The following is a 24019-nucleotide window of genomic DNA, read 5'->3' as shown; positions in this document are numbered from 1 at the left end:
TGAGAACGTAAAAATCATTAGTGAAAATCAAGAAAGGGGGAAAGAACAACGTCTGATAGGAGAAGCCTTGGGAAAAATAGTATTAAACTTGTTGAAAGAACTGCAATTGGATCTGAAGAAATGTGTAGAAATCGATACTGACAGTTGTAGCGTAAGAGCTCTGAAATAGTCGGTGCAGTAACAGAAATAAAAAAAGGTCGCAACATATGCAGTTAGATGTCCTTGCCTGAATCATATTTTAAACAACTCCCTTTCAACTTCTATTAATGTATCGTCCATCAGAAACACAGTGAGAACAATGAAGTCAGTAATATCACTTTTTAACATGTAAGTTAAGACAAATGAAAATTTAAAATTAAAACTCGGACAAAATTTAACAAGTTTATGCGAAAAAAAAGGCTTGAGTGCCATGAAAGCATAATCCAGTTCAGATCTGACATTTTACATAAAATTTAAGCACTAACATCTCAACATGGAAGGATCCCAAGACTGCTACACTTGATGCACTTACAATAATGTCACTGATTGACATACTAAAATTAACATTGCCACTGCGTCGACTTCTACAAACAAAATCTCTTGATGTTAACCTGGCGACTAAGGCTGTTTGCAATACCATGTCAACTTTAATAGATAGAAGATCTAACTGCGAAGAAAGTTTTAGTAAGATCTTTACCGAGTTAAAGGATTAGCAGACGAATTGGACGTTGAAGTGAAGTGAAGATTTGTGGGTAGACAGACTAAGAGAGCCAATTAGTCAGGTGGACCAGAAGAATATTACAGACGTTCAATTTACATTTTATTATTTTTTAGTCAGTGTGGCTACAGCGCAGATATTCATTAAACCTCGTATCATAAAGGTTGTGTATTTTCGTGTCTGCTAATTATCATTTGATAATTAAGTCGAAAATAAATAAGTGACAAAAACTGATAAGATAAATCCAAATTACTTTTAAATTGTTTATAGTCCGGGCGCTTGGTTAGAAATAATGAAGGGCACCTAGAAACTGCTATGATTATTGGTTCTCGCTAAAATGATCCAACAAAATACGGGTCCGCAAACACCTAACGAGGTAAACTAAATAGTACCCTCTTTCAGGAAAATTATGCAAGGTCCCAGAATGAACAGATGCTGTACACGGCATGGAAACAGACGGAAATGGAGAAGATTTACGCTACGAATAGAGTAAATCAGCTTCAACTCCAGTTAGATAACTTACAAAAATTAAATGAAAGCTTGCAATTAAAATTTGCAGATCTAGAGAAAAACTTGTCCAAAGAGAAAGAACCTAAGAATGAGGAATTTCATACTGACGAGGAGGAATTAGCTGAGAAGACAGAGGGTCAAAAACTTGAAACACGTAAAATGGATACATCATTGGTCCCACCACAAAAAGAGTCATATGTCCAACAAAGAGAAGAAAAAACTAGAAAAACACAAATCCCACCTTCAATAATTGTGGAGAGTATTGCCGAATTTAGCCAATTACATGAATTAGTCAGACTACATACTGCTAAATTCCAGATAAAAGTACTTGGAGACAAGAGAGCTGAAATTAATGTCGATAGTGAAAAAGACTTCAGAAAATTAACGAAAAAGTTAAGAGAAGTAAATTATCCATGGCATACGTATGAAAATAAGCAAAGCCGACCCATTAAAGTTATGGTCAATAAGTTACATCATTCAGCCAGGAAAGATTCGATCATGAACGATTTAAGTATAAAGGATTTAAGATAATAGATGTCATACCGAAATTAGAATACAAAACAAAGCAACCACTAAATATGTTTATGTTGGTATTCAGAAATGACGAAAATATCAATCGAATCTATGAGATCTCAGATATCATGAGCGTAAAAGTACAAATACTTCCGCTAAGAAAATCAAAATTGGTACCTCAATGTAAGAGATGTCAGGCATATAGACACACACAAGGTTACTGTGCGAAAGAACCAAGATGTGTCCGCTGCACAGGAAAACACCTAACAGCCAAATGTGAGAAATCCAAGGACGCAAAACCTAAGTGAGTGAAAGTGAAAAAGCAGAGCAAAGTGCGGCTAAAGTGTACACGTTAGCTTGTAGTACTATAATGTATTAGAGCCTAAGGAATATTGCTGGATGTAACCTTAGATAAGTTTTTCGTAATATTTGTATATAGAACTAACTTGCTTATTGATCAGAGTGAATGATTAGATAGCAATAATCATAAGATTCCTGTTGGAGTTTTATTAAGTAAAAAAAAAGTGTGGCTACAGCAGAGAGATCCTCCTCTACGCTTGGCTGAGGGAAGGAAACCCAGCTCACGGGTTTTCCCTATCGGAAAATAATATGCAAATGACAGTTGTCATTTGCACATCAGCGAGTCAGACGACTTGAATTTGTTGTATGAGATTTAGTGTACAAGAATAATTTTTGTACTAGACAAGTAAAGTAACTTGACCAATATTATTCGAACTTTTATTTATACTATTCTAATTTCATAAAGTAAACTACATTTCTTTCTTTCTAATAACGATAAGTTTTGATTTTTGAAGCCTTTATTGTACTCAAAAGTTTGTAAAAAGTGCCTTAAAGCTCACCATTTTAACCCTAATTAAAAAAAATCCCAGACCTCCGGTATCCCCCAAAAAAGTTCATGTGCCCCCCGAAAATCGATCCAGGAAACGCCCTTGGACTTGTTACAAAGTAAAATTGTTTAGAGCCGAATTTATGATAAGCAAACTATTTTTTTAAGAGACTAATTTCTATTTTTTATTAATCTTAAAGGTCTTATCAACCAAGATTTACCGAGCTTGCATTCAGTAGGTTAACATTTTCTCGTGCCATCGAGGTGGTAAATCAATATAAATTCTTCCAAAATTTTATTTAAAAAATGTAAAAAGTAGGTGTAAATGAGTTTCTCAATATAATATATTTATAATATTATACTAATACTGGTAATAACTCTGTCATTCGTTATTCTCGCCACATGATCTGTTTATCTCCATTTCATTGTAGTTACATATTCCACTATTCCACTATTCGATCTATCTTCGCATTTGATCTTCGTTCTTTGTCTGATTGTGTTATTGGATATTCTATCCCTTTTAGTAATTCCATGCACGACTCTTTTTATGGATTTCTGGGCTGTTCTTAACTTCTCCACTGTCTTTTTTGTTACTGTTAACGTCTCCGTTTCTTACGCCATTATCGGTACGATCACACGCATTATTCGTATAGTTTTCTCTTCAGATAGATGGGTATGTACTTTTAAATATCTCCCGTAATTTTCCAAAAGCAGCCCAACTCAAACCTACTTTACACTGTATCTCATGCGTTTGGTTGGTCTTTCCAATTTGTATTTTGTGCCCAAGGCATTTGCACACATCTCTCTCTCCAATGGCGCAACAGGCCGTTATCCTTCCATCTTCCTTTTAGTCTTACGCCCTGCATATTTCTATCTAGGGCTCTTTTTAGCAATCTTCGGTCTCCATTCTCACTACATGACCAGCCCATCGAAGTCTCTGAAATTTAACGAATTCTGAGATCGGTGCCTCCTTGAACAGTTGGTAGAGTTCATGGTTGTCTCTGGATCTCCATACTCCATTTTCGTTAATAGGTTCAAATATCTTCCTTAGGACACATGTGTTGGTTTTATGTCAATGTCGCCTATTCTGATGTATTAGGCGAATATTATATTTGGCACTATTTGGGTTTTCTTCTTCTTCTTTTTTTGGCATCATAACCCTGGATGGGTCTTTGCCTGTCTGGCTATGTCCTTCCATTCAGATCTCTCTTGTGCCCTTCTTCTCCATTGTCTTATGTTCATTGTTTTCAGGTCTTCCGCGTCATCCAACCATCTCGTTCTGGGCCTTCCTCTTTTTCGCCTTCCTATGGGCTTCCATTGTTACATTTTCTTTGTTGTTTTTGCATCGTTTTGTCTCTGCACATGTCCCAGCCATGACAGTCTTTGACTTTTCACAAATCTTACAATGTCATAACCTTCATTTAACTCATTAACCTCGTCGTTTCTCCTGATTCTCCATGTGTCATCTTCCGCTTGTACCGGGCCATATACTTTCCTCAGTATTTTTCTCTCGAATGTCCTGAGTTGGGCTTCATCTTTTTTCGTCATTACCCAAGTTTCACATCCATAGGTTACTACGGGTCTAATCAGTGTTCTGTAGATAGTCATTTTGGTTCTTTTGTCTAATAATTTCGATGTCATCAATCTTTTATTAGCATAGTATGTACGATTCCCGCTGGAAATACGTGCATTAATTTCGCTACTTACGGAGTTCTTCTGGTTGATTTCTGTGCCGAGATATGTAAAGGCATCCACTCGTTCGATAGTATAGTTGTCTATTGTGATATTATTTTCATTGTCACTTATTCTTTTGACTGTCATATACTTCGTTTTTGCTTCGTTTATTTTGAGACCTCTTTTTCTTGCTTCACGATCAATTTGTTTGAACACTTCCATTAGTCGTGGCTTATTCCTACGAATGATGGCTACATCGTCTGCATATGCAGTAATTTGTACTGATTTGGTGTTTATATGGCCGGTTATATTGGTTGTTCTGATGACTGCCTCAAGAACTAGGTTGAATAGCATGGTTGATAGGGCATCTCCCTGTCTTACTCCCATGTTGATGTTAAACAGGGGAGTCAGTTCTCCATCTACTCTGACTGCGGCTTTTGAACCCTGCAACGTCATTTTTATGAGGCTGATGTATTTCTTAGGTATACCTAGATTACAAAGGTCTTCCAGCATTCTGTCTCTTTTCACACTATCAAAAGCTTGTTTAAAGTCTATATACATATTATATAGGTCTATGTCGTATTCATAAGCTTTTTCTTGTATCGTTCTTAGTATGAATATGTTATCTGTAGTGGCTCTATTTGGTCTGAATCCATTTTGATAATCACCAATTATATTTTCGGAGTATTCTAATAATCTATTGTAGATTATACCAGAAAGAATTTTGTATATTACATTTAGCAATGTAATTGGCCTATAATTCTGGCATTCCCTCTTATCTCCTTTTTTATATATTGGCTGTATGAGGCCAACTGTCCATTCCTCTGGCATTTGCTCCTTCGTCCATATTAATGTTACTAGGTAATGGATTCTTTCCCAGAGTTCAGATCCTCCATGCTTTAATAATTCTGCCGAAATTCCGTCCGTTCCTGGTGCTTTGGGTTTAACTTGCAATTATTCGGACACCAAACTCCAATGAGCCTTTAATAATTCGTCAAGCATCTGTTTTGCAAGCAGTTAAACATATCAAAAACAAAGATCTTGATAATTTATAGACTACAACCATCCATACATAACCACGATTGACCGGTTTGGAGTTATGAAGTCATACTTATATCTGGGATCATTGATAAAAAAATAAAACGTAGATGTGATCTAACAAAAGTTGCCGTAGGAAAGATGGTCAAATTACAGGAATATGCAAAAGAGCTATGCATGAGTTAAAAGAAATGACCAGAAACAAAGATCTTTGGATACACAATACACAACATCACCATGACCACTACACTCCCTCCGTAGGGTCAGGACTGAAGATAGAGAGATGTTTTTTGTGATAACAATGGTATCATCTGATAATCTAAAGTAAGTTGACCTGTCGCTGCCGATATTGACGCCTCTGTTCTCCCAAGACAGTGATTTATTGCGTATTCGAGGACAGTAAAAAACAGTTTTAGCGAAATGGTATCTTGTCTAACTCCTCTGCCGACAATATTACCTGTTGTTTCATGAAGATTTACAGTTGTGGTGGCATTACTATATATGTATTCAATAAGCCTTATGTATCTGTATTATAAATTATGTTGTTTCAATGCTGGTATTATAGGTGTTAGTTCTACCATGTCAAATGCTTTATGGAAATCGATAAAAACCAAGGCTAATGTCTATTAAATTCCATAAACTTTTCTATCAGGAATTTAATTGCTTGAAGATAATCATTTGTCGCGCAACTTTTGCCGAAACCTGCTTGTTCTCTTTGATCGATAGAAGTCCAGTTCACCTTCCAAGCGTTTGGTAATGATTTTGGTGAATAGCTTACACAAGTGACAAAGGAGACTTATCGAACTGTAGTTGTCGAATTCGGGGAGGCATTCGAGGCTTTGTTATTTTTCATTTCTCTTAACGAGTTTCTGATTTCTTGAGTTATATCCGGCATAAACTTTGATCCCTGGTTGATTATTCTTTTTCACTGAAGCTGTTTACTGTTTAAAAATCTCCTTCTTTCAATTTGACACATTTCTCCGCAGTACCTTGATATTTTTATTCTCTTCTATAGCTTGTCTTATACTTTCTATATTGAATCCTCTTAAATCTTCCTGATTGCTGTAGATATTTTTTTTGTTCAGCTGTTATACAAATCCTTACATCAACGCTAAACAAAACAGTAACTGGCCCATTTAACATTAGTTTCGTCAAAGTTTATTGAATTTAACTCATATAATTTGATAACACATATCCTGGAAATCCCGAAAAAAGAATATTCATCTGCAATATAGCTGAACTAGCTAACAAATCAATAACCAGCGGCTTTGCTAAATGCGGAATTTACCCATTTAACAGGGAGATTTTTCCGAGGAAGATTTTTTAACATCTTTTGTGTGTGACCTGCCAAAAAGCGGCAAAGAAAATGAAGAAATTGATAATTGTCAACCGAATCCATGTTTTGAACAGTATCACAATTCAACCCGCCTCCATAACACCAGAACAAATTCGTCCATATCCAAAGGAACCAGAAAGAAAAACCACCCAGAGAAAACAACAGACTACACAAATTTTAACAGAAACAACAAAGAAGTTTGAAGAGAATAATTTATGTATTTATGTATGAGAAATGAAAAGTCAAAGAAAACGATAGTGATCTTGACAGCTCCGACCATTTTAGTGATAGTGATAATCTATTCAACCTAAACGAAAGACCCCCTACCACTGAAGAGGTTGCCTAAGCCATTAAAAAGCTTAAAAATAATAAAGCATCAGGAACTGATCAAATTTGTAGTGAGCTCTACAAGAATGGTGGCGACGTCCTGCTACAAGCACTGCATCAACTTTTACTTCTTGTCTGGCAAAATGAGATCATGTCCTGTGAATGGACTCAAGGCATGATATGTTAAAAAATACCAAGCCGGATTTACTCCAGAAAAATCAACAACTGACCAGATTCATTCAATAAGACAGTTCTTCGAGAAAACATTAAAATTTAACATTGAAACCCACTTCAAGGCTGCATACGACAGTGTCAAAGTGTCAAGAGAACAGTTTTTACCAACCAATGCGTGAGTTTGGTATAATAGAAAAACTTATCCTATTAACGGAAATGACAATGTCTAACTTAAAAGCCAGCGTTAGGATACAGGAAGATAATTCTCGATAATTTGAAATAAAGGATGGACTCAGACAAGGGGATGCCCTGGCTTGCCTCCTTATTTAACATTACCTTGGAAAAGGCAGTCGGATATACACGAACTAGAGACGGCGATACTATATACAATAGATCTATACAAATCTTAGCATATGCTGATGCATTGATATAATACGGCGTAGCAAGCGAGATGTTGAGCAATATTTCCTAGAATTGGAAACGGTGGCAAAACAGGTCGGCCTAGTCATCAACGAAGACAAAACCAAGTACATGTTGGTTACTAAGGATCCTATATCAAATGAGGAACATGAAGTCATATCTTTAAACGTGTTGACAGCTTTCATACCTTGGCTCGCTAGTGACTACTACCAATAAAACAAGCGAAGAAATTAAAAGACGAATAAACCTTACAAATAAGACATACTATGGACTCCAAAAACAATTCCACTCATGAAATATCCAAAGAAAAACTAAAATTATTATATACAAAACACCGCTGAGACCGGTCCTCGCATACTGGGCGGAAACATGGACTCTAACGCAGTAAGACTTCGGGGAATATTCAAGCGTAAGTTATTCCACAAAATATTTGGAGCTATAAACGATCAAGGGCAGTGGCGCAAAAGATTTAATTTCGAAAAAGCTAAGGACAGGAACGGGGGACACCTGACGACCGACTTAGGAATACTAGAGATCAGAAGATGGTAATACGTTGCAAGAAACCGAACAGAATGGCGACTAATCTTAGACCAGGCCAGGATCCACAGAGGATTGTCGAGCCAAAGATAATGATGAATATAATAATACAAATTATGACTATTTTATTTTTTACAAAAACAACGAACAAGCAGAAACTAAGCCAATACATAAAAAAATGTCCCATTCGTGGTTACTATTTAATTACTAGACAGATACATACCTACTCAGTGATTATAATAAATTATATTCTCCGGATCCAAGACCTATAATTAATAAAAAAAGAAAAAATGATAATCAAATCTTAGTGATACATTATTTTTGTAAAAACGATTGGGAATATTTTGATCATATTTAAAAAATCAATGTGATTATGCTTATGCTATAGAGAGAGTTATTATGCTATATAAAATTTGACAAGTTCGTACTCTGTAGGTACTCTCAAGAAAAACTCAATATAAAAAATATAACGAAGTATTAAAACAAAATAGTAAATTTTAGTTCAAATTTTAATAGTAGGTAATTTGTGTTCTACTGACACGTATTTTCTTTCAAAGATCAGTCATCTAAAAATAAAGCAAATTTCATGTAGGTAAGTCATATTAAAATAAAGTAAACTTCGTAGAATTAAAATTGATAGATATGATACTATACAAAGGGTCGGTTGTTCAAACGCTAATCAAAACTTGATTGTAATCAAATATTTAATTAAAATCAAATACATCACATGTTGAAGTTATGTTGACTGATTTATTTTATTCAATTTTATTATTTTGCGTTTTAATTTAAAATAAACAATAATTAAACTCTTTCTGATGTGAATTTCATGTTTTTATTTACAAATCAATAATAATAATAAGCAATTTATAATAATTTTAACAGCTGCTGTGACGTATTTGCTTGTAATTAAATATTTGATTACAATCAAGTTTTGATTAGCGTTCGAACAACCGGCCCCTAAAATTCGTTTATCCGTTTAGACAAAAAATATTATTAGACTTTTCCGATGTGATACGCCTATGAATTATAATAAAATAGTTAAGGATGCTGTTGCTATCTTCGCACAGTTCCGTCAGTTCCTAACCTCAATTTTATCTGCCAAATTTGAAGGCAGTTTGGCAGTATTTTTAAAATACGTGTATGTATAATAAGCTTTAACAAACAGTGGAGTAAATAAGGAATCTTAAAATAAATAAATGGATTGAGATAATGTGTTTTGAAAATAGGAAATGCACAAACACGAAAGAAAAACAGTGTATTTATGAAAGTTATAATCTATTCTTAAACAGCTAAATATAAATGTAGAGCAATTGATTACTTCTACGAGAAACCTTTTTTCAAAATGTTAAGAATGGATTACATGGAAAATAGAAGATTCAGAAAATATATAATATATTTTTTAATAGTATCATGTATGCTAATTTTCTGGAAAGTGATTACAATGGATAATGGTAAGACTGAACAATTTTTATTGATTTAAAACAACCTTGTTGTGATTACTTATTTGTCATTCAACACCTTGAATTTATAAGGAATTGTAAATACATCATCATCTAAATACCATTACTTTTACTAATTGTATTTAGAGTTAAAACAAATGCCTAATTAAAATGTTAAATTTATTTAAGTAAATTTTGTCTAGATAATGATAGTATTCATTGAAATTAATTCTTTGATTCGGATTTTAACATCTACATTGGATATGCCCTAAATATATTAAATTATATTCTCTCATTTTTTAATTAATACTTGTCATACTTAGAATCACCTTTTCATTTTTACACAAATTCACAAAATCACAAATTCATTTTTAATCATTCAATTTTTTTTTATCTTCCTGTAAACTATTTTTTGTGACATGTTTTTTAACGTTATTTTAAAAAGCCTAAAATTATTACCATTTCTAAATGAATATTATAGATTTGTATACTCATCTTAAGAGATACAAGGGTTGCAAGAGATCCAGACGATTTACCACTAAAAAAATAATTAAATTAAAACAACCAGAATAGCACTCTAATAAGGCTGTAAGAATTTATTGTTATTAATTGACAAAATAAATGAATTTCTTAGATAAACTTCTTTCTAGTTAATGATCCCAGGGTAATAGAAATTAAAGACAAGATAAGGGAGTACCAGTACAAATTGCACCTATCACCTTCACAAGTGAAATTATTAGAAATGCTTGAAAAGGGTCAGAATATAGATGACATACCAACTATATATGCTATCACTCCTACATACTACAGGTAAGTGTTGTTGAATTGTTTCATAGTTTGTTTTGTAACTATCATTATACTTTATGTGTTGATGGTCAATCTTTATTTAATAAATGAAAACAATGCAGGATATAAAGGCATGTAGAAATACTTTAGAGTGCAGTTTAACAATGAGGGGTCATAGAGAGAAGTCTAGAAGGAGATATATGAATACATTTTCAAAAAAAAATTAATTTAACACATAGATTACATAGTATAAATGAAAATTAATTAATTTATTATTAAGTCTATCACTGTTTAAAAACTCAACGTTGTTGTCAAAGTGAATATCTAATGCATACCTCATGTTGTGGCCATAGCATAGTGGCTGTGGTACTGGCTTACCAAAATAGATAGCTCAGGTTCAATCCATGGCACAGACACTAGACATTTTTTAATTTCTAATTTAACTGAGTCACCATCAAACTTTGGAGGGCATGTAAAACTGATTATAATAACTTTTAAAAAAAATGCACACCTCATGTGTCTAAGAACAATTTCATACTGTACACAAGTTCACAAAAACTTTGAAAAGCTTTATTTTGTTGGGAAATATGGTTGCACTGATGCAACCTGCAAAAATGTGTGAACATTTCCTGTTATCCCTCTTCTGTCTTATTCTCTATTAAAAAGTTTGTTTGGGTAATATCAATATCATATTACCAGGCCACAAGCACCCATCTCTTACTGCACTGTTCATATATCGGTCAAGCAGATTCACCAGCATATTCTATTTTCAGTCACAGATCCATTTTGGATTTTAAACTAAAACTTTAATTTTAAATTTTTGGTTATACTAGCTTGTGTCGAGATTTGAACCATGAAACATCTACACTATTCAAATTGAAGTAATAGCAGTGACACTCCTGGCCATCAAATTGACATCATTTTTATTTACTTTGTTAAATTTATAATTATACAGATATGTGTTTAGTTCAATATACTGGGAGATATAATTTAGTCTATTGAATTAAATGACAGAGCAAAGTGAAGACAATATTAAGTTTTGATAAACTTGTAATTATTGATAGAATGAGATAATCAAATTTGAAGCAAAATAGCCTATTCTGATTTTGTAGTCGAAAGAGTTTTTCTTCTCAACCAGAATTACTCAAGCAAATGAGATTAAATAATCAGGAAATTATCACAAAAGTTTTATTTGAAAGTGTCTGAAGGTTTTATTTGAAGTAGCTTTTTTGATAGCAAAAACAAATAAACTTTATATTATCAAAGAGAAGTTAATCAAACAAAATGATTCAAACTGGTATAAATAATAAAAAAATTCAAAAACATAGTGTTTTTGTAATGCTTTTGATACAAAACATTGGTAGTTTTGTTTTCTGGTGTGTAAATAAATAATATTGATGGTTTTCCGACACAGGAACCGGTGATATACAATTGGCCATGTGAAAAACATGGATTTTCAAGATTGATGCCAACAACACTACTTAATGATTGCTGTTCTGATCTATTTATGGTGATTACAAATGCAAGTCACACTAGAAATTGTAACAGTTTAAGCTCGAATGGCAGTCGTTCATAATCATAGGGATGTATGGAATCAAAACATATTCGCCTTTGTACTTCCCTTTCAAAATTATGGGATTGATGACATTGTTTATAATTTTTTTTTTTTTCGTAGCAAGACTGGTGACATTACAAAGAAGTCACTAGTTCATGTTCCACAACATAATGATTACCGATCCGACTTTTAATTACAGATTATGAGGTGGTTATCCGGGAAATTTCATTGAATTTAAAAATTTCATTGGATAGTTGACAACATCAGCTTGATTAGTAAGAGAATCAACCGATTTGTATGTCATCAATTTAACAGCTATTTTAATTTGAATCTGAAAATTCCTTGCATTAATATCAAAAGTTTCTTTACAGCCAATATAACACATTTGCTCAAGCAAGCATGGTTTTTATAATTTTGGGCAATATTTGGGAACACCAATGAGTTTGATCTTTGATTCAGTAAATTGACAAAAATTAGCAGTGAATGTAATGTATCCAGATGATGTGTCAACAGAAATTTTGCTGAAATTTGCAATGTCTAGCACTTGTTTGGAAAAACTTCTCCAGATTGATCATTCAGCAATTCGACTCGCATGTTTATTGTTTGATTTAAGGGTTTTGATGTATTGCCATAAAAAGGATGACTTCAAACATTCATTAAGTTTATTGGCTGGCGCTGATCGTGTCGAATTTCTTTCCACTGTAGATTGAACATAATAAGCAAATCTGGTGTACCATAATGACATACATACGACATAGCATCTTGAACGTATTCCTGCAAATGTTGCGAACTTCCGACGTATGTTGCTGGGAGAATAGTCATTTTTCTGACGCTCTGTTCATTTTCGTCAACATTGTTGGCAAATATTCCTTAGAACGGAGTTTTGCCTGGTTCAATCTGATAAATGTCAATCGCTTAGTTTCAACTTTGTTATATAATTCCACAGCATATTGTTGAAATAGACGCCAACATTTTAAGATTTGATTGTCCTAATTTTCCCAAACCATCTGTCTATATAATTAAAATATTCTAAAATAATTTTAAACTTACTGAGATCTACTCAACAATTTCTTTATAATATAAAAAATATCTTGCAAAAACAATTAGGTTTTTACATTATTTTTCAATTTGCAGATATCTTCAAAAGGCAGAACTAACCAGAATCTCTCAAATGCTGATGCTTGTTCCAAATATCCATTGGATTGTGATAGAGGATGCAGATGAAAAATCAGATCTAGTCACTAATTTAATTGCAGACTCTGGTCTGAAAGCTACACATTTAGCAGCAAAAACTCCGTCTTTGGAAAAGCTTAAAGCAAAGGTACAAAAAGTGTTTGCTTTTTAAATATTTTTTTTTAGTTCTTATATAAAATATTTACAAGCTTACTTTATTTCGCACTTTTTCTTAAAAAATTAAAAATGTATATATTTGTTGTAGGATCCCAGATGGAAACGTCACAGAGGTGTAGAACAAAGAAACAAAGGTCTAAATTGGTTAAGAAATAACTTAAAGAATGGAAGAGACAAAGGTTTTGTATACTTTATGGATGACGACAATACTTATAGCATAAAAATATTTTCAGAGGTAAGGTTCTTTGATCAATATTTTCAAAATTTTCAAGGAAAGTAACTGATAAATTTTTGTTCACACTCAGGGAAAAGCATGAAGAGTAATCAATTGTTTTAAAGTATGTAAAATATTTTACTTGTGTGTAAATATGTTTTTACGTGATTTATCATGTTAACACAATACACAGGAGATAAATTCTTTAATATATATTTGCAATAACATGAATATGTGATGATTAGGCTCATACCATAATGAATTTTTTTTTATCTGTACTATATTTTAAATGTGTTCAGTTTAATCTATAGTGTTTGGGCTCCCTATTAAGATGGGAATAATGCCTAGGCAGAAAGGAGGCCCAGAAGTTGGGTAGTATTTTGGGTAATGAATAAAATGAATCCAAAGGGAAGTTTCGTCTTCAGTCAATTTAAGTCAGACGAAGAATTCTAGGTGTTTTAAATGACACAACGGCGAGCTTTCGGAAGTGGGTTTACAGAGTACAGATCCAGTAATGAATCCGGCCAAAGTAAACTTTCACAAATTTTAATCATTTGATTTTTAGCCATTTCACTGGTTTTCCGGTTTTTTTCAATATTTCTGTTAATAGTAAGTTTTTCTGCAAGATTACAATCATAGAAATCTTTATACTTCATTTCTTTTACAACATAATCCGGTTTGACACATTTATACCTTTTGTGGTTTTGCAGGTTTTTCTTGATCTAGCATGGAGGAAAATGTTCATCCAGTCATGCATGGAGTACACAGAAATATTTTCCTTTGCATATTCTATTGCAGAATGCATCGAATGTACCTCCATGTGGGTGTGTCCCGTTTCCAAGAACTTTTGCTTTATAATTTCAACATTACCCAACAGTTCCACTGCATACATCAATAAAGCAGCCACATTTTGATTGCGGCTCTGCCCATCGCAAGTATCCGAGAACAGTGTGATATGGAATACATTATTGTTAATGTTGTTCTATAGATGGTCGAAGATGCAGCTTCCCGCTTGCGAACTTCCTTTCTGTCCATTCATCTTTGTCCAAACGTAACAGTACGCATTGTTCGGTATTTTACTTCGTAAAAACATAAATTATTCACAGATATTTTGCGAGTGTAGTATAACTGACTAACATCTCAATACTGCTGCAGGTAGAAAGTCAGTGAAAGAAAATTATTTTCATTGTTTGCTCTTTCTTTATCCTTTGCTTTTGCATTTTAACATGCCTTCTTTCCGTCTATTTGATCGATATATTTTTGTTTATATTCTTCACCTACTTATCACCTACTTGTGCATTGAACAGATTTAACACTGGTCTTTTTTGGCTTAAAAAAAAAGGTAAGTTTTACTCTCTGCAAAATATTCTTCTGTATGTTACATCATAAACCGGTGCCCACTTTTTACCTTGCATAGGGCTAGATATAATCTATACTTTTTTGCGATATTTCTATCTAAATGCTGACGTTTTGTGCTATTCCTTCTATAATGTGATTCCATTGATGGAAATGACCCGGTATGGGATTTAACTTGCTGAATTAATTCCTAACTGGTTTTATTAATAGGCGTATGTCATCCGCATTTGTCATCACCTAAGAATGTTCCCATACAATCTCTATTAATCACAGCATGCGTAACTACATCCATTGATATACTTAACGTTTTGCAGAAAAAAATTCCGCATACTCAAATTTGGTCATTTTCGTTTTCAAAGAAATAATATATTGCATTAGATCTTTCGTTATGTTGTGTTTTCTAAACTTATACACGTATTTTTGGAGTAAAAATCTGTATGTTTGACAAAATAAAATCTTTTTTTTTTTTGTTTAAAAATCCATTTTCCAATAATTAGACCAAAGTACCTGTCAGTACATTTATAGATACATTTGTCACAATTAATTGATTTAGGGTTTTTTCTATCACGTAAAACATTTTTATTAATATAGGGCAAACACTCTGAACGACGTCTTTTAGCGACATTTCTTCTCCATTCATCGGGATTACTTGCTTTTCCACCGGTTTGTCAAAAATCTGTGCATTAGATGAAGTTGGACAATATTATTCGGTAATAATGCATTTGATAATACTTCAATTTTTTAGATGAAGAAAGAAATATTTGATTGTATGGTAACATCGTAGGTTCTGTCACACAATTTAACTCCTTTACTGGTTGCACTGTACGTTGTTGGATGTCTGATGTTACATTTTGCAAAACAGTGTAACCACAAGAGATGAGATATCACCGTTTCATCTTGCAAACATTATTACTTTTTTAGCAGGAGGTAACCAAGTCGGAAAAATCAGATCCCAAAACTGCCTCAATCTTTTGTAACTGATTTTTTGATTCCTCATAAAAGCTTTTATCTGAAATTGTAAAAGAAAGAGAATAAATGTAACATCCTTAATAACGAAATAGTATTCTAAATAAACCTAACCTTAAAACAGTAACAACCTGTTATTTTTAATGCAATATTTCCTAATCGCCGCCCTCTAGATTCCATTTTTATGGGGCAAACAATTTTATTTGTCGATAATAATTACGGGTTTAAACACAATTGTCCACAATAATTATAGTTTTAAACTAAAAACCACAGTACGTTGATCCACCAATAACAAGACGCGAAAGAGACTGATAAGACATTTGTTGGGTTTTCGGTGACATGGGGTACTAACGACATGCGACGTAACAAAACCCAACAAAAGCATCTGTCGGTTTTAGCTGTACGACTAGTGGTAAAATTGTTTTCAGTGTAACTTGTTGGGTATTGCCCGAAAAGAATTTGCACAAACTGTAGTTGTTGAAACAATAATTTTATCCTAACTTTGCTGACACATTGCGAATCAGTTGTTGGGTTTTGTCCGAAGAAAAAGAGTACAAATTTGTTATAACTGTACAATTAACTCCATTTTGAATTTTTTGTCGGATGTTGGGTTTTGGCACTTTACTGACCACTGCACATTTTAAAATTAAAAAAATTTCAGCTCTATAAATGGATTTACTGTAGCAGGATATAAAAAAAGAAAATAAACAGTAAATTTTTCTTTGCTTCACTATACTTTGACTGCCAACTTTGCGGGTTCTTTTAATAAAGAATAATTGGAGAAACTACTTCCCAGCGAATAAGTTATTGAATTACGGACACTGCTTCACATCCACTCCCATAAGCAGTCAGGTAGACATGTTTTATCACTTGTGACCAAGAGATAAATCGGAAATTAAGGAAACCATAATAAATTTCTCAAAAATAACAACAACTTCTAATTTGGTTCCTATTTCTGGCGGGTGAATAAATACCAAAATTTTTACTTTAGACTCTCAGACAGGCTAATCGAGAATTTATAGTACTTGGATAATTCCAGCACCACTTAACTGGTAAAATACCAGGCCAAGACCTCGACTTCACTCCCGGACGGTGTAAATGAGACTGTCCAACAATATCCGAGACGATACGATTCCGCCAGTATAAATTTGATTTCGCTTCTTGGCTTTTGTCAATGTAAATAAGCAATTGGATTTTGTTTATTTTACTCGAAGAGACACTAAAGTGTTTTTTTTTTTCGAAAATTTTGCCTTATGTGTTTCTCTTTCGAATATTTGTATTAATTTGTATTAATGCAAATTTAAAGTTTTAAGAGTGGGAAAAAATGCTACAATTTAATAATAAGTTCATAACGAAATCATATACACTATTTACTGACAGTCTAGCTCCTAAAAATATCTCCATTTTTTGTTAAAAAAGTAAACCTTACCTCCTTCATCATGTTACCAAATACTATTATTCATAAATACATATTTTCTCTATCATCATTTACTGTAAAAATGTGTATTTCTATCTATATTATAAAAATATATACTTCGTATTCACTCCGTGCGGAACTGTGGCGCCATCTACCAGTCGCATTTAGTTGGCATTACGGGACGTCTTTTACTACATAGTTTTATATAGAATAAATTGAAAACATGATGAGAAATAGTTAAACAAAAGTTTCTATCATTTATTTTTATTAGTATTGGGAAATATGTGATTAGTTCATCATTATTTAACAAAAAAATCAAAAGATAAGTGACAAAAACTACCTAGAATTCCACTTTTCATCATCTAGTTGTGCCAAATTTATCTTTGGAATATTTTCCGATATTGCGATATATTTTGAGGAATCATGATTTACCACTCAGACTCAAAGTCTGCATCCTCAGGTATTGTTTTTTGTACCTTGTACGGGATAGAAATTTGGGCGCTTTCTGAAACTTCTTAAAAAAACTCGAATTTTTCGAGATTTAGTGTTACCTTCTTTCAATCTTTTTGCCGACGCCAGCCTCTTCTTTGTAGGACCCAAATATAAATTTGGTTCGGTAATCTTTCGTCGTTTCTTTACCTATTCTATTCCGAATTTCTTCATTTCAACATCATCATCATCATTGGCTCTACATTTCTTAGTGGGTCTTGGCTTGTTATAGGATCAGCTTTCATTCCTTCTTGTTCTTCGCCTTGGTTTTCCAATACTCTTAACACGCGTAAGTCGTCTTTCACCTGGTCTTTAAATCGTACTCTGGACCTGCCTTTCTTCACTCCATCCGGTCTTTGGACCTTCTCTCTAGCCTCAAGTGACCTAGCCACCGCAGCCTGTTTATTTTGATGGACCTACCAATACTAGGTTCACTATAAAGGCGAGAAAGCTCAAAGTTATAGTGCCTACGTCATAATCCGTTTTCTTGCTCGCCTTTATAAATATTTCTGAGGATTTTAAGCGCTAAAAACTTGCAAAATTTGTAAGATTTATTGTTTATCATAAATTTCTCTTTTAGATTATGAAAATTAAAAGGGTTGGTGTATGGCCAGTAGGATTAGTAGCAGGATTGACAGTTGAAACTCCGATCTTAAATCCCGAGACAGGTAAACAACACAAAATATTTAATACCTTTATTCACTGAACCATCAATTTAAACAATTTTTAAGGTATCTTAGCTTTTATCAAATATCTGTTTGTGAATAAACTAAATTATACTACTACGTTTTCTGTCCTTTGCGCTATACGAAATGTGCAAAAGTTTACATCTTTGTAAATATAATATATGGCATAGGAGCACAATTTACCAACCCTCCCGTGTTTGAATCGGTATCAATAGAGTGTTATGACTTCATTTCAGCCATCCCTGACGAATTATGCTCCTACGACATATTTTTGGGTTTTCAATTCATCAACGTGATAGCAAGCTTTTGTCGAATGATGATTTTTAAAAGCGATAAGCAATAAACGATAATAAAATAATATTAAATCGTTTTCATTCATGGCCATCAAAGTAAATGCACCTTTGTACGCTAACCACATGAGGTGGAAAATAAGCAGAAGACATTCGTTGCTTTTCCGTATTTGATTTTGTATCAGCCCGAGTGTCTGACGAAGCAGGGATGCTGACATGATGTCATAACACTATTGATACCAATTCAAATGCGGCAGGATTCACGAATTCACAATTGTGTGTGCTACGCCATATTTTAAAACTGATTTAATTAATTATTAAGCCTCCCGAAAAAAAGTTCATAATTAACCATAGGTTATCTATTCTATTATATAATGTATTAAGCTTTAACTTGATATTTTGGATATAATTATCTCAGTTAGTAATAAAAATTAAATAGGTTTTCTATGTGGCCGCATTGTAATAAAACGTCATTACCGTATTTTATGGGCCCCAATCATTTTATTGTGAGTTTTTGAAACAAATTTCAGGTTACTTTGAACATAGATACAGTTTGTTAGGCACATATATGTAGGTACATGGTTTTCATTTCTTACTTGATTTGTGCCTGAAATTTGTGTTCATATATTTTTAAGCATCAATAAAACTAGAATTACTTTTTTGTATAATATTTTTATAAAACAATGAATCGAACAAAAAATTAAATTAAATCTTACATTATACTTTTCAAAAACGACGAAAAAAAGAAAAATGTACTATTTACACGTGCATGTAATTTTCGTCAATATTATCGATTGCCATAATATTGCGTAAAATAACTCACACCATCGCTATGCACAGCATGTTCAGACTGGTTACCACTACAGTTTGTCTTCGAATTGCTCTTATTTATCTTTCTTTTCCTTGTTAAATGCACTTCTTGTGGAATTAATGAATCCATAAGTTTATTTATGTAGTTAAAAATTAAAAAATAATTAAGTCAAATTATTGAAAATGATATGATTATTGAAACTTTGCAACGCATAAAAATAAACAAAACGATGATGCGTGCTACCTCCATGTGAAACTTAACCTATCAAACACAAGTTGACAGTGACAGCTGCCGAATTAACGCATTTGGCCGTCTTTAGAACTAACACCCATCTTTTATTCTAGTTTAAGTATGGTAAATGGCCGCTTTTGAATATTTTTCATGTATTAGAGCTTTTGAGAATCTTTAACTTGTAATTTTTTTAATTGTTTGCAAATGACCGGTTTTGGAACTAGGCGACTCATATTTAAGACTATTGTTTTATTTTTAGGAAAAGTGAAAGGCTATAGAAGCGGCTGGAAACCTAATCGTCCATTCGCTATAGATATGGCAGGTTTTGCTATAAATCTAGACCTTATACTTCAAAAACCGGAAGCCAGCTTCTCTTACAAGATGGAAAAGGGTTACCAGGAAACCGAATTTTTAAGTTTCTTCACTACGAAAGAAGGGCTGGAGCCTCTAGCAAATAATTGTTCTAAAATTTATGTGTGGCATACAAGGACAGAAAAACCGGTGGTTAGGGGTGAGGTTAAAGGTTTTGAAGTTTAGTGGAGTCTGGTATTTATTTAAAAAATCTATTTAATTACTACTTTTTTTTGTAATTTTAAGCCATCATTGAGTCTTTTTTAATTAATATCAGGTAGTTTTAAAAGACATTATTTTTAGCAAGTTACATTACGGTATTAGTATTGTAGTAAATCACGAGACACACATCACATAAAAAAATGTAACAATATAAACTTGAGATTTTGCATTTACTGAATTGTTTGTTGTTTGCTTTAAAGATAATGGCAGCTGATCTAAAATACATTTTTCTCAAATATTATAATGCTCAGTAAAAACTAAAATTAGAAAACACGGCACTAACTGATTTTACGGAAATGCATGAAAGTGAACACACAAAGAAAACTATATATAATTTAATGTGTAAGTTTAATTTATTGTTTTATAGTTATGTATAATCACCACGATAAGTTCGAAATGTTTGAATCACAACTGTTCTAATAATTGATTCCGCATAAATTCAAAATAAGGAGTAGTTGGACAGAAGAATATCTTACCTTGTCCGAGGCATTGTAAAATTCACTATACTCAGAGTAAAAAATAGTTGTCAGTGACACACTTCAATTCAAGTTACCATTAAGATGAATAAGATACTTGTCATCTGATTTGATAATGCAATTAACACAAACCGCGGATTATAAAGTTATAAAGATCAAAAAATAACATTGGGTGTTGCTGTATAAGGTTTTGAGTATTTGGGTGATTGGGAGTAGATTAACTAAGTTTATATGACTAACAGAATAGGAAAATCAATGTGATAGAGAGAGAAGTACGTTTTAGGTAAGTAAGAATGAGAACGATTAATGTTGACATAACAAGCCCCGTCCATGATTCCACATGTCCCACGGTTTATGTCAAATGTCACGTTTTATGTCAAATGTAAATTAATTTAGATTTACTTCTCTCTCTAACACATTGATTTCCCTATTCTGATAGTCATACAAACGTAGGTTATCTACTATTGGGTATATTTTCTCTCAAAGTAGAAAAGTATATTTCTGAATACTCAATATTTATTTTGAAACTGTATTATTATTACTGTATTATTATATTTATTTTATTTCTTGCTTTGTTTGAAAGATTCATATATTAGCTTAAATAAACTGCAAGTGTAATTTATTACATACACACGCACATACATACTCACTAACCCAACCAAGTAAATCCAAGCTACAGGGAACGTGATATTCCCGGAGTAGGTGTTCTCATGCCCGAAAATCAAAGGGGTCCCGCCTCGTGGACACGGTAGCCCCCCAATCGCAGACATAACGTTGGGGAGGCTTTGCTTGTTTTTGATCTTGATGTCCTGGGACATCACGGAAATTTAATTTTTGGCCTTGGTCACCGGCTCTCCACATTGGGGTTATGTGTGTGTCGGACGATCGGTTGGCGACTTGGTAAACGGGGTTTGCTTACCTCGTCAGCCGTCAATCCGAAGAATCTGGCCACCAAGCCCGTGCCTAATGATGCAGGGCTTCAGTGCTCAGGAATCGCTGTTGCTCAATCAGAAGTCTCAGAAAAAAGTTGATTAAATGGTGTGATATAGTAATACTTAACTTTAGGGGCGAGTCATGCGTCAGGTGTAATGTTTTTTCTTTTTCTTTTATTTTCCTAAACCTACATATCACGTTCATATTTTATTAAATAAGCTATTCTAACTATATATGTCAGGTCCAGTGCACTGCCAACCCGTTGAGTCCCGTTTTCTACTATGTGACTAGCTTTTTATGTTTCTCTCTTCGCTCTTCAGGTTGATACCCTTCTAGTTGGTATGTGGGTCTTCTCTGACTTGTCGGTCTGTTTTCATCGTAGTTCGTTAAGTTCCTTATACTTTCATTCATATGATTTATTAGTACGTTGAAGATTCCATACGGTTTTCATTCATTTTATCTAGTATAACACAAAAAGTTTAAAAACAATTTTAGAAATACGGGGACGGCATAAGTCAGCTGGCAAATTTGCAACAAAGAAAATTGAAAACGTGTAGAAAACTTTGTTTTTATTTACTTATAACGCAAAAATTTACTGATGTATGTATTAAATATTAATGTATTTATAAGTGTTCAAAATGTTCACCATTGATCTCAATATACTTCAAATAACGTTTTTCGATCTAACTCGATTGTTATCCAATGTTTGAGATCTTCGGCGTTTTCCATCGTACGCCCAAAAACTCTGTTCTTAAGCATACCCCAGATTGAAAAATCCATAGGAGTAATGACTGGTGACCTTGGAGAGGCCAATGTTCCTTTTCCACCTCTATCGATCCATCCAGAAAAATGCTGGTTTAGAGAAGCGCGAACTTCCAGATCAAAATGCGCAGAGACGCCGTCCTGTTGCAAAATGATGTTTCATCCTTCGAATCTGTCATCTTCATCCAAATTTACACGTAATTCTTGTAAAATCTTCAAGTGCCTTTCTAAATTAACGGACCCGTTGAAGAAAAAAAGGTGCCAACAATCCCTCTATAATTATTTCGTGCCCAAACCATAACTCCATTTAACGATGTCCGTTTGACGGAGAGGCGAGAGTTTTTAACGAATTGTTTCGTAACTTCAATGATATTCAAATCTGTGCGCACAAAACGGGTGATTGCAATCCACCATATAATTGCGATTCGGAAAACGTGCATTAGGCCACCTTTCTTTAAAATCTTCAATAATTTCATAGTCACACTCCTGACAATAAAACTGTTTTAATGAAAACACACTTTGTTCTAACATAAACTTAACGTTTTCTGCCATTTAACTCGAAACACAACGACTAAATGCACGAAAGAACCGGTATTCCTCCGTCTCGAGGTCGACTAACATACTGATCTATGCTCAGCAGTCAGCCCGCCGTGTTGCAAGGTAACGCACGCTGAACGGAGACGAGCGGTGGAATTCGCACTTACATCGTTTTCGAGGACAACCAGCTGATTTATGCCCACCTTTGTATAAAAGAGTTAGTTACTGAACTTTTAAATATTTAATTCCACTGAGATTCCAATAGTGACATTACGTCCATACTATCTTCCTTGAGCGTTTTTTCTTACCAAGGGGTATATTTTTACATACGCATTCTTATGTGCGCATAAGTTTATACTTTATTTCAAGGATTAATCAAAAAGAAAGTAGAGGCACAAACAGTTTTTGTTTTGTATTTCTGTAATTATCAAAATAAATTTTATTTGAAATGATTAATTTATATACACAAGGATGTGTCAATAGTTGAAACGATTTTGGTGGATGGTGGTAGTGTTTGATATTATTTATCTATATTTTATTTAATATTATTTTTGTATATTGTAAATTAATTATAGTTTTAATAACAGTTCTGGACCGTCCAATATTTTTTGATATACTTTGTGTTATGTATTATATCAAAATACGGTTAAGACTAAATTTACAAGATACACTCATTTTAATTTGATGGTAGCTATAAAAAGAAATATTTCCAAGCTTACTCTCAAAGTATGTTGACTCCGACACATATCTTTAGTTATAATTTATGAACATTAAAAATATTTATGTTACGTTTCTGATAATAGCAATAACGTAGTATTCAATATGTATCCTTACTTATGAATTAAGGCATGGATTACAGTTTATAAGAAATAAGACGTTCATTATTATTCATCTAAAATATAAAATTTTGTCATTTTCATTGTGAAAATAACCGTGTGATAACTTTAAGCGCATGCGAATGAAGTATCATCGAATATAGATGCTCATATGAGCGGTCTGTATAGGTTGACAGTATCCAGATGACATCAATATGAGTAAATACGTAACAAATGACATTTTTTAAATTTTGTCGTTA

At 33.2% G+C, this 24019-nt stretch overlaps 1 protein-coding gene across 1 annotated transcript; it reads left to right on the top strand.

The window, feature by feature from the left end:
- Positions 1–9137: 9137 nt before the first annotated feature.
- GlcAT-I (Glucuronyltransferase I) lies at positions 9138–23614 on the top strand. Its single transcript, XM_072520363.1, has 6 exons — positions 9138–9524; positions 10163–10322; positions 12988–13174; positions 13292–13438; positions 18226–18313; positions 19923–23614. Exons 1-6 carry the CDS (start codon positions 9416–9418, stop codon positions 20198–20200), a joined length of 969 nt encoding a protein of 322 aa, XP_072376464.1. The 5' UTR covers positions 9138–9415; the 3' UTR covers positions 20201–23614.
- The last annotated feature ends 405 nt before the right edge of the window (positions 23615–24019 follow it).

This window comes from Diabrotica undecimpunctata, chromosome 1, assembly GCF_040954645.1.
Source record: "Diabrotica undecimpunctata isolate CICGRU chromosome 1, icDiaUnde3, whole genome shotgun sequence".
In the NCBI taxonomy this organism is placed as follows: Eukaryota; Metazoa; Arthropoda; class Insecta; order Coleoptera; family Chrysomelidae; genus Diabrotica; species Diabrotica undecimpunctata.
Note: the sequence above shows the minus strand (reverse complement) of the source record. Positions and strands in the feature narration are given on the sequence as shown.

What these genes read in the sequence shown, in the direction of transcription:
- GlcAT-I (XM_072520363.1), top strand. Translation starts at nt 9,416, where the DNA reads ATGTTAAGAATGGATTACATGGAAAATAGAAGATTCAGAAAATATATA. An exon ending in ATCACTCCTACATACTACAG is followed by an intron (nt 10,323 to 12,987) that starts GTAAGTGTTGTT and finishes TTCAATTTGCAG; the next exon opens with ATATCTTCAAAAGGCAGAAC. An exon ending in GCATAAAAATATTTTCAGAG is followed by an intron (nt 13,439 to 18,225) that starts GTAAGGTTCTTT and finishes TTTCTCTTTTAG; the next exon opens with ATTATGAAAATTAAAAGGGT.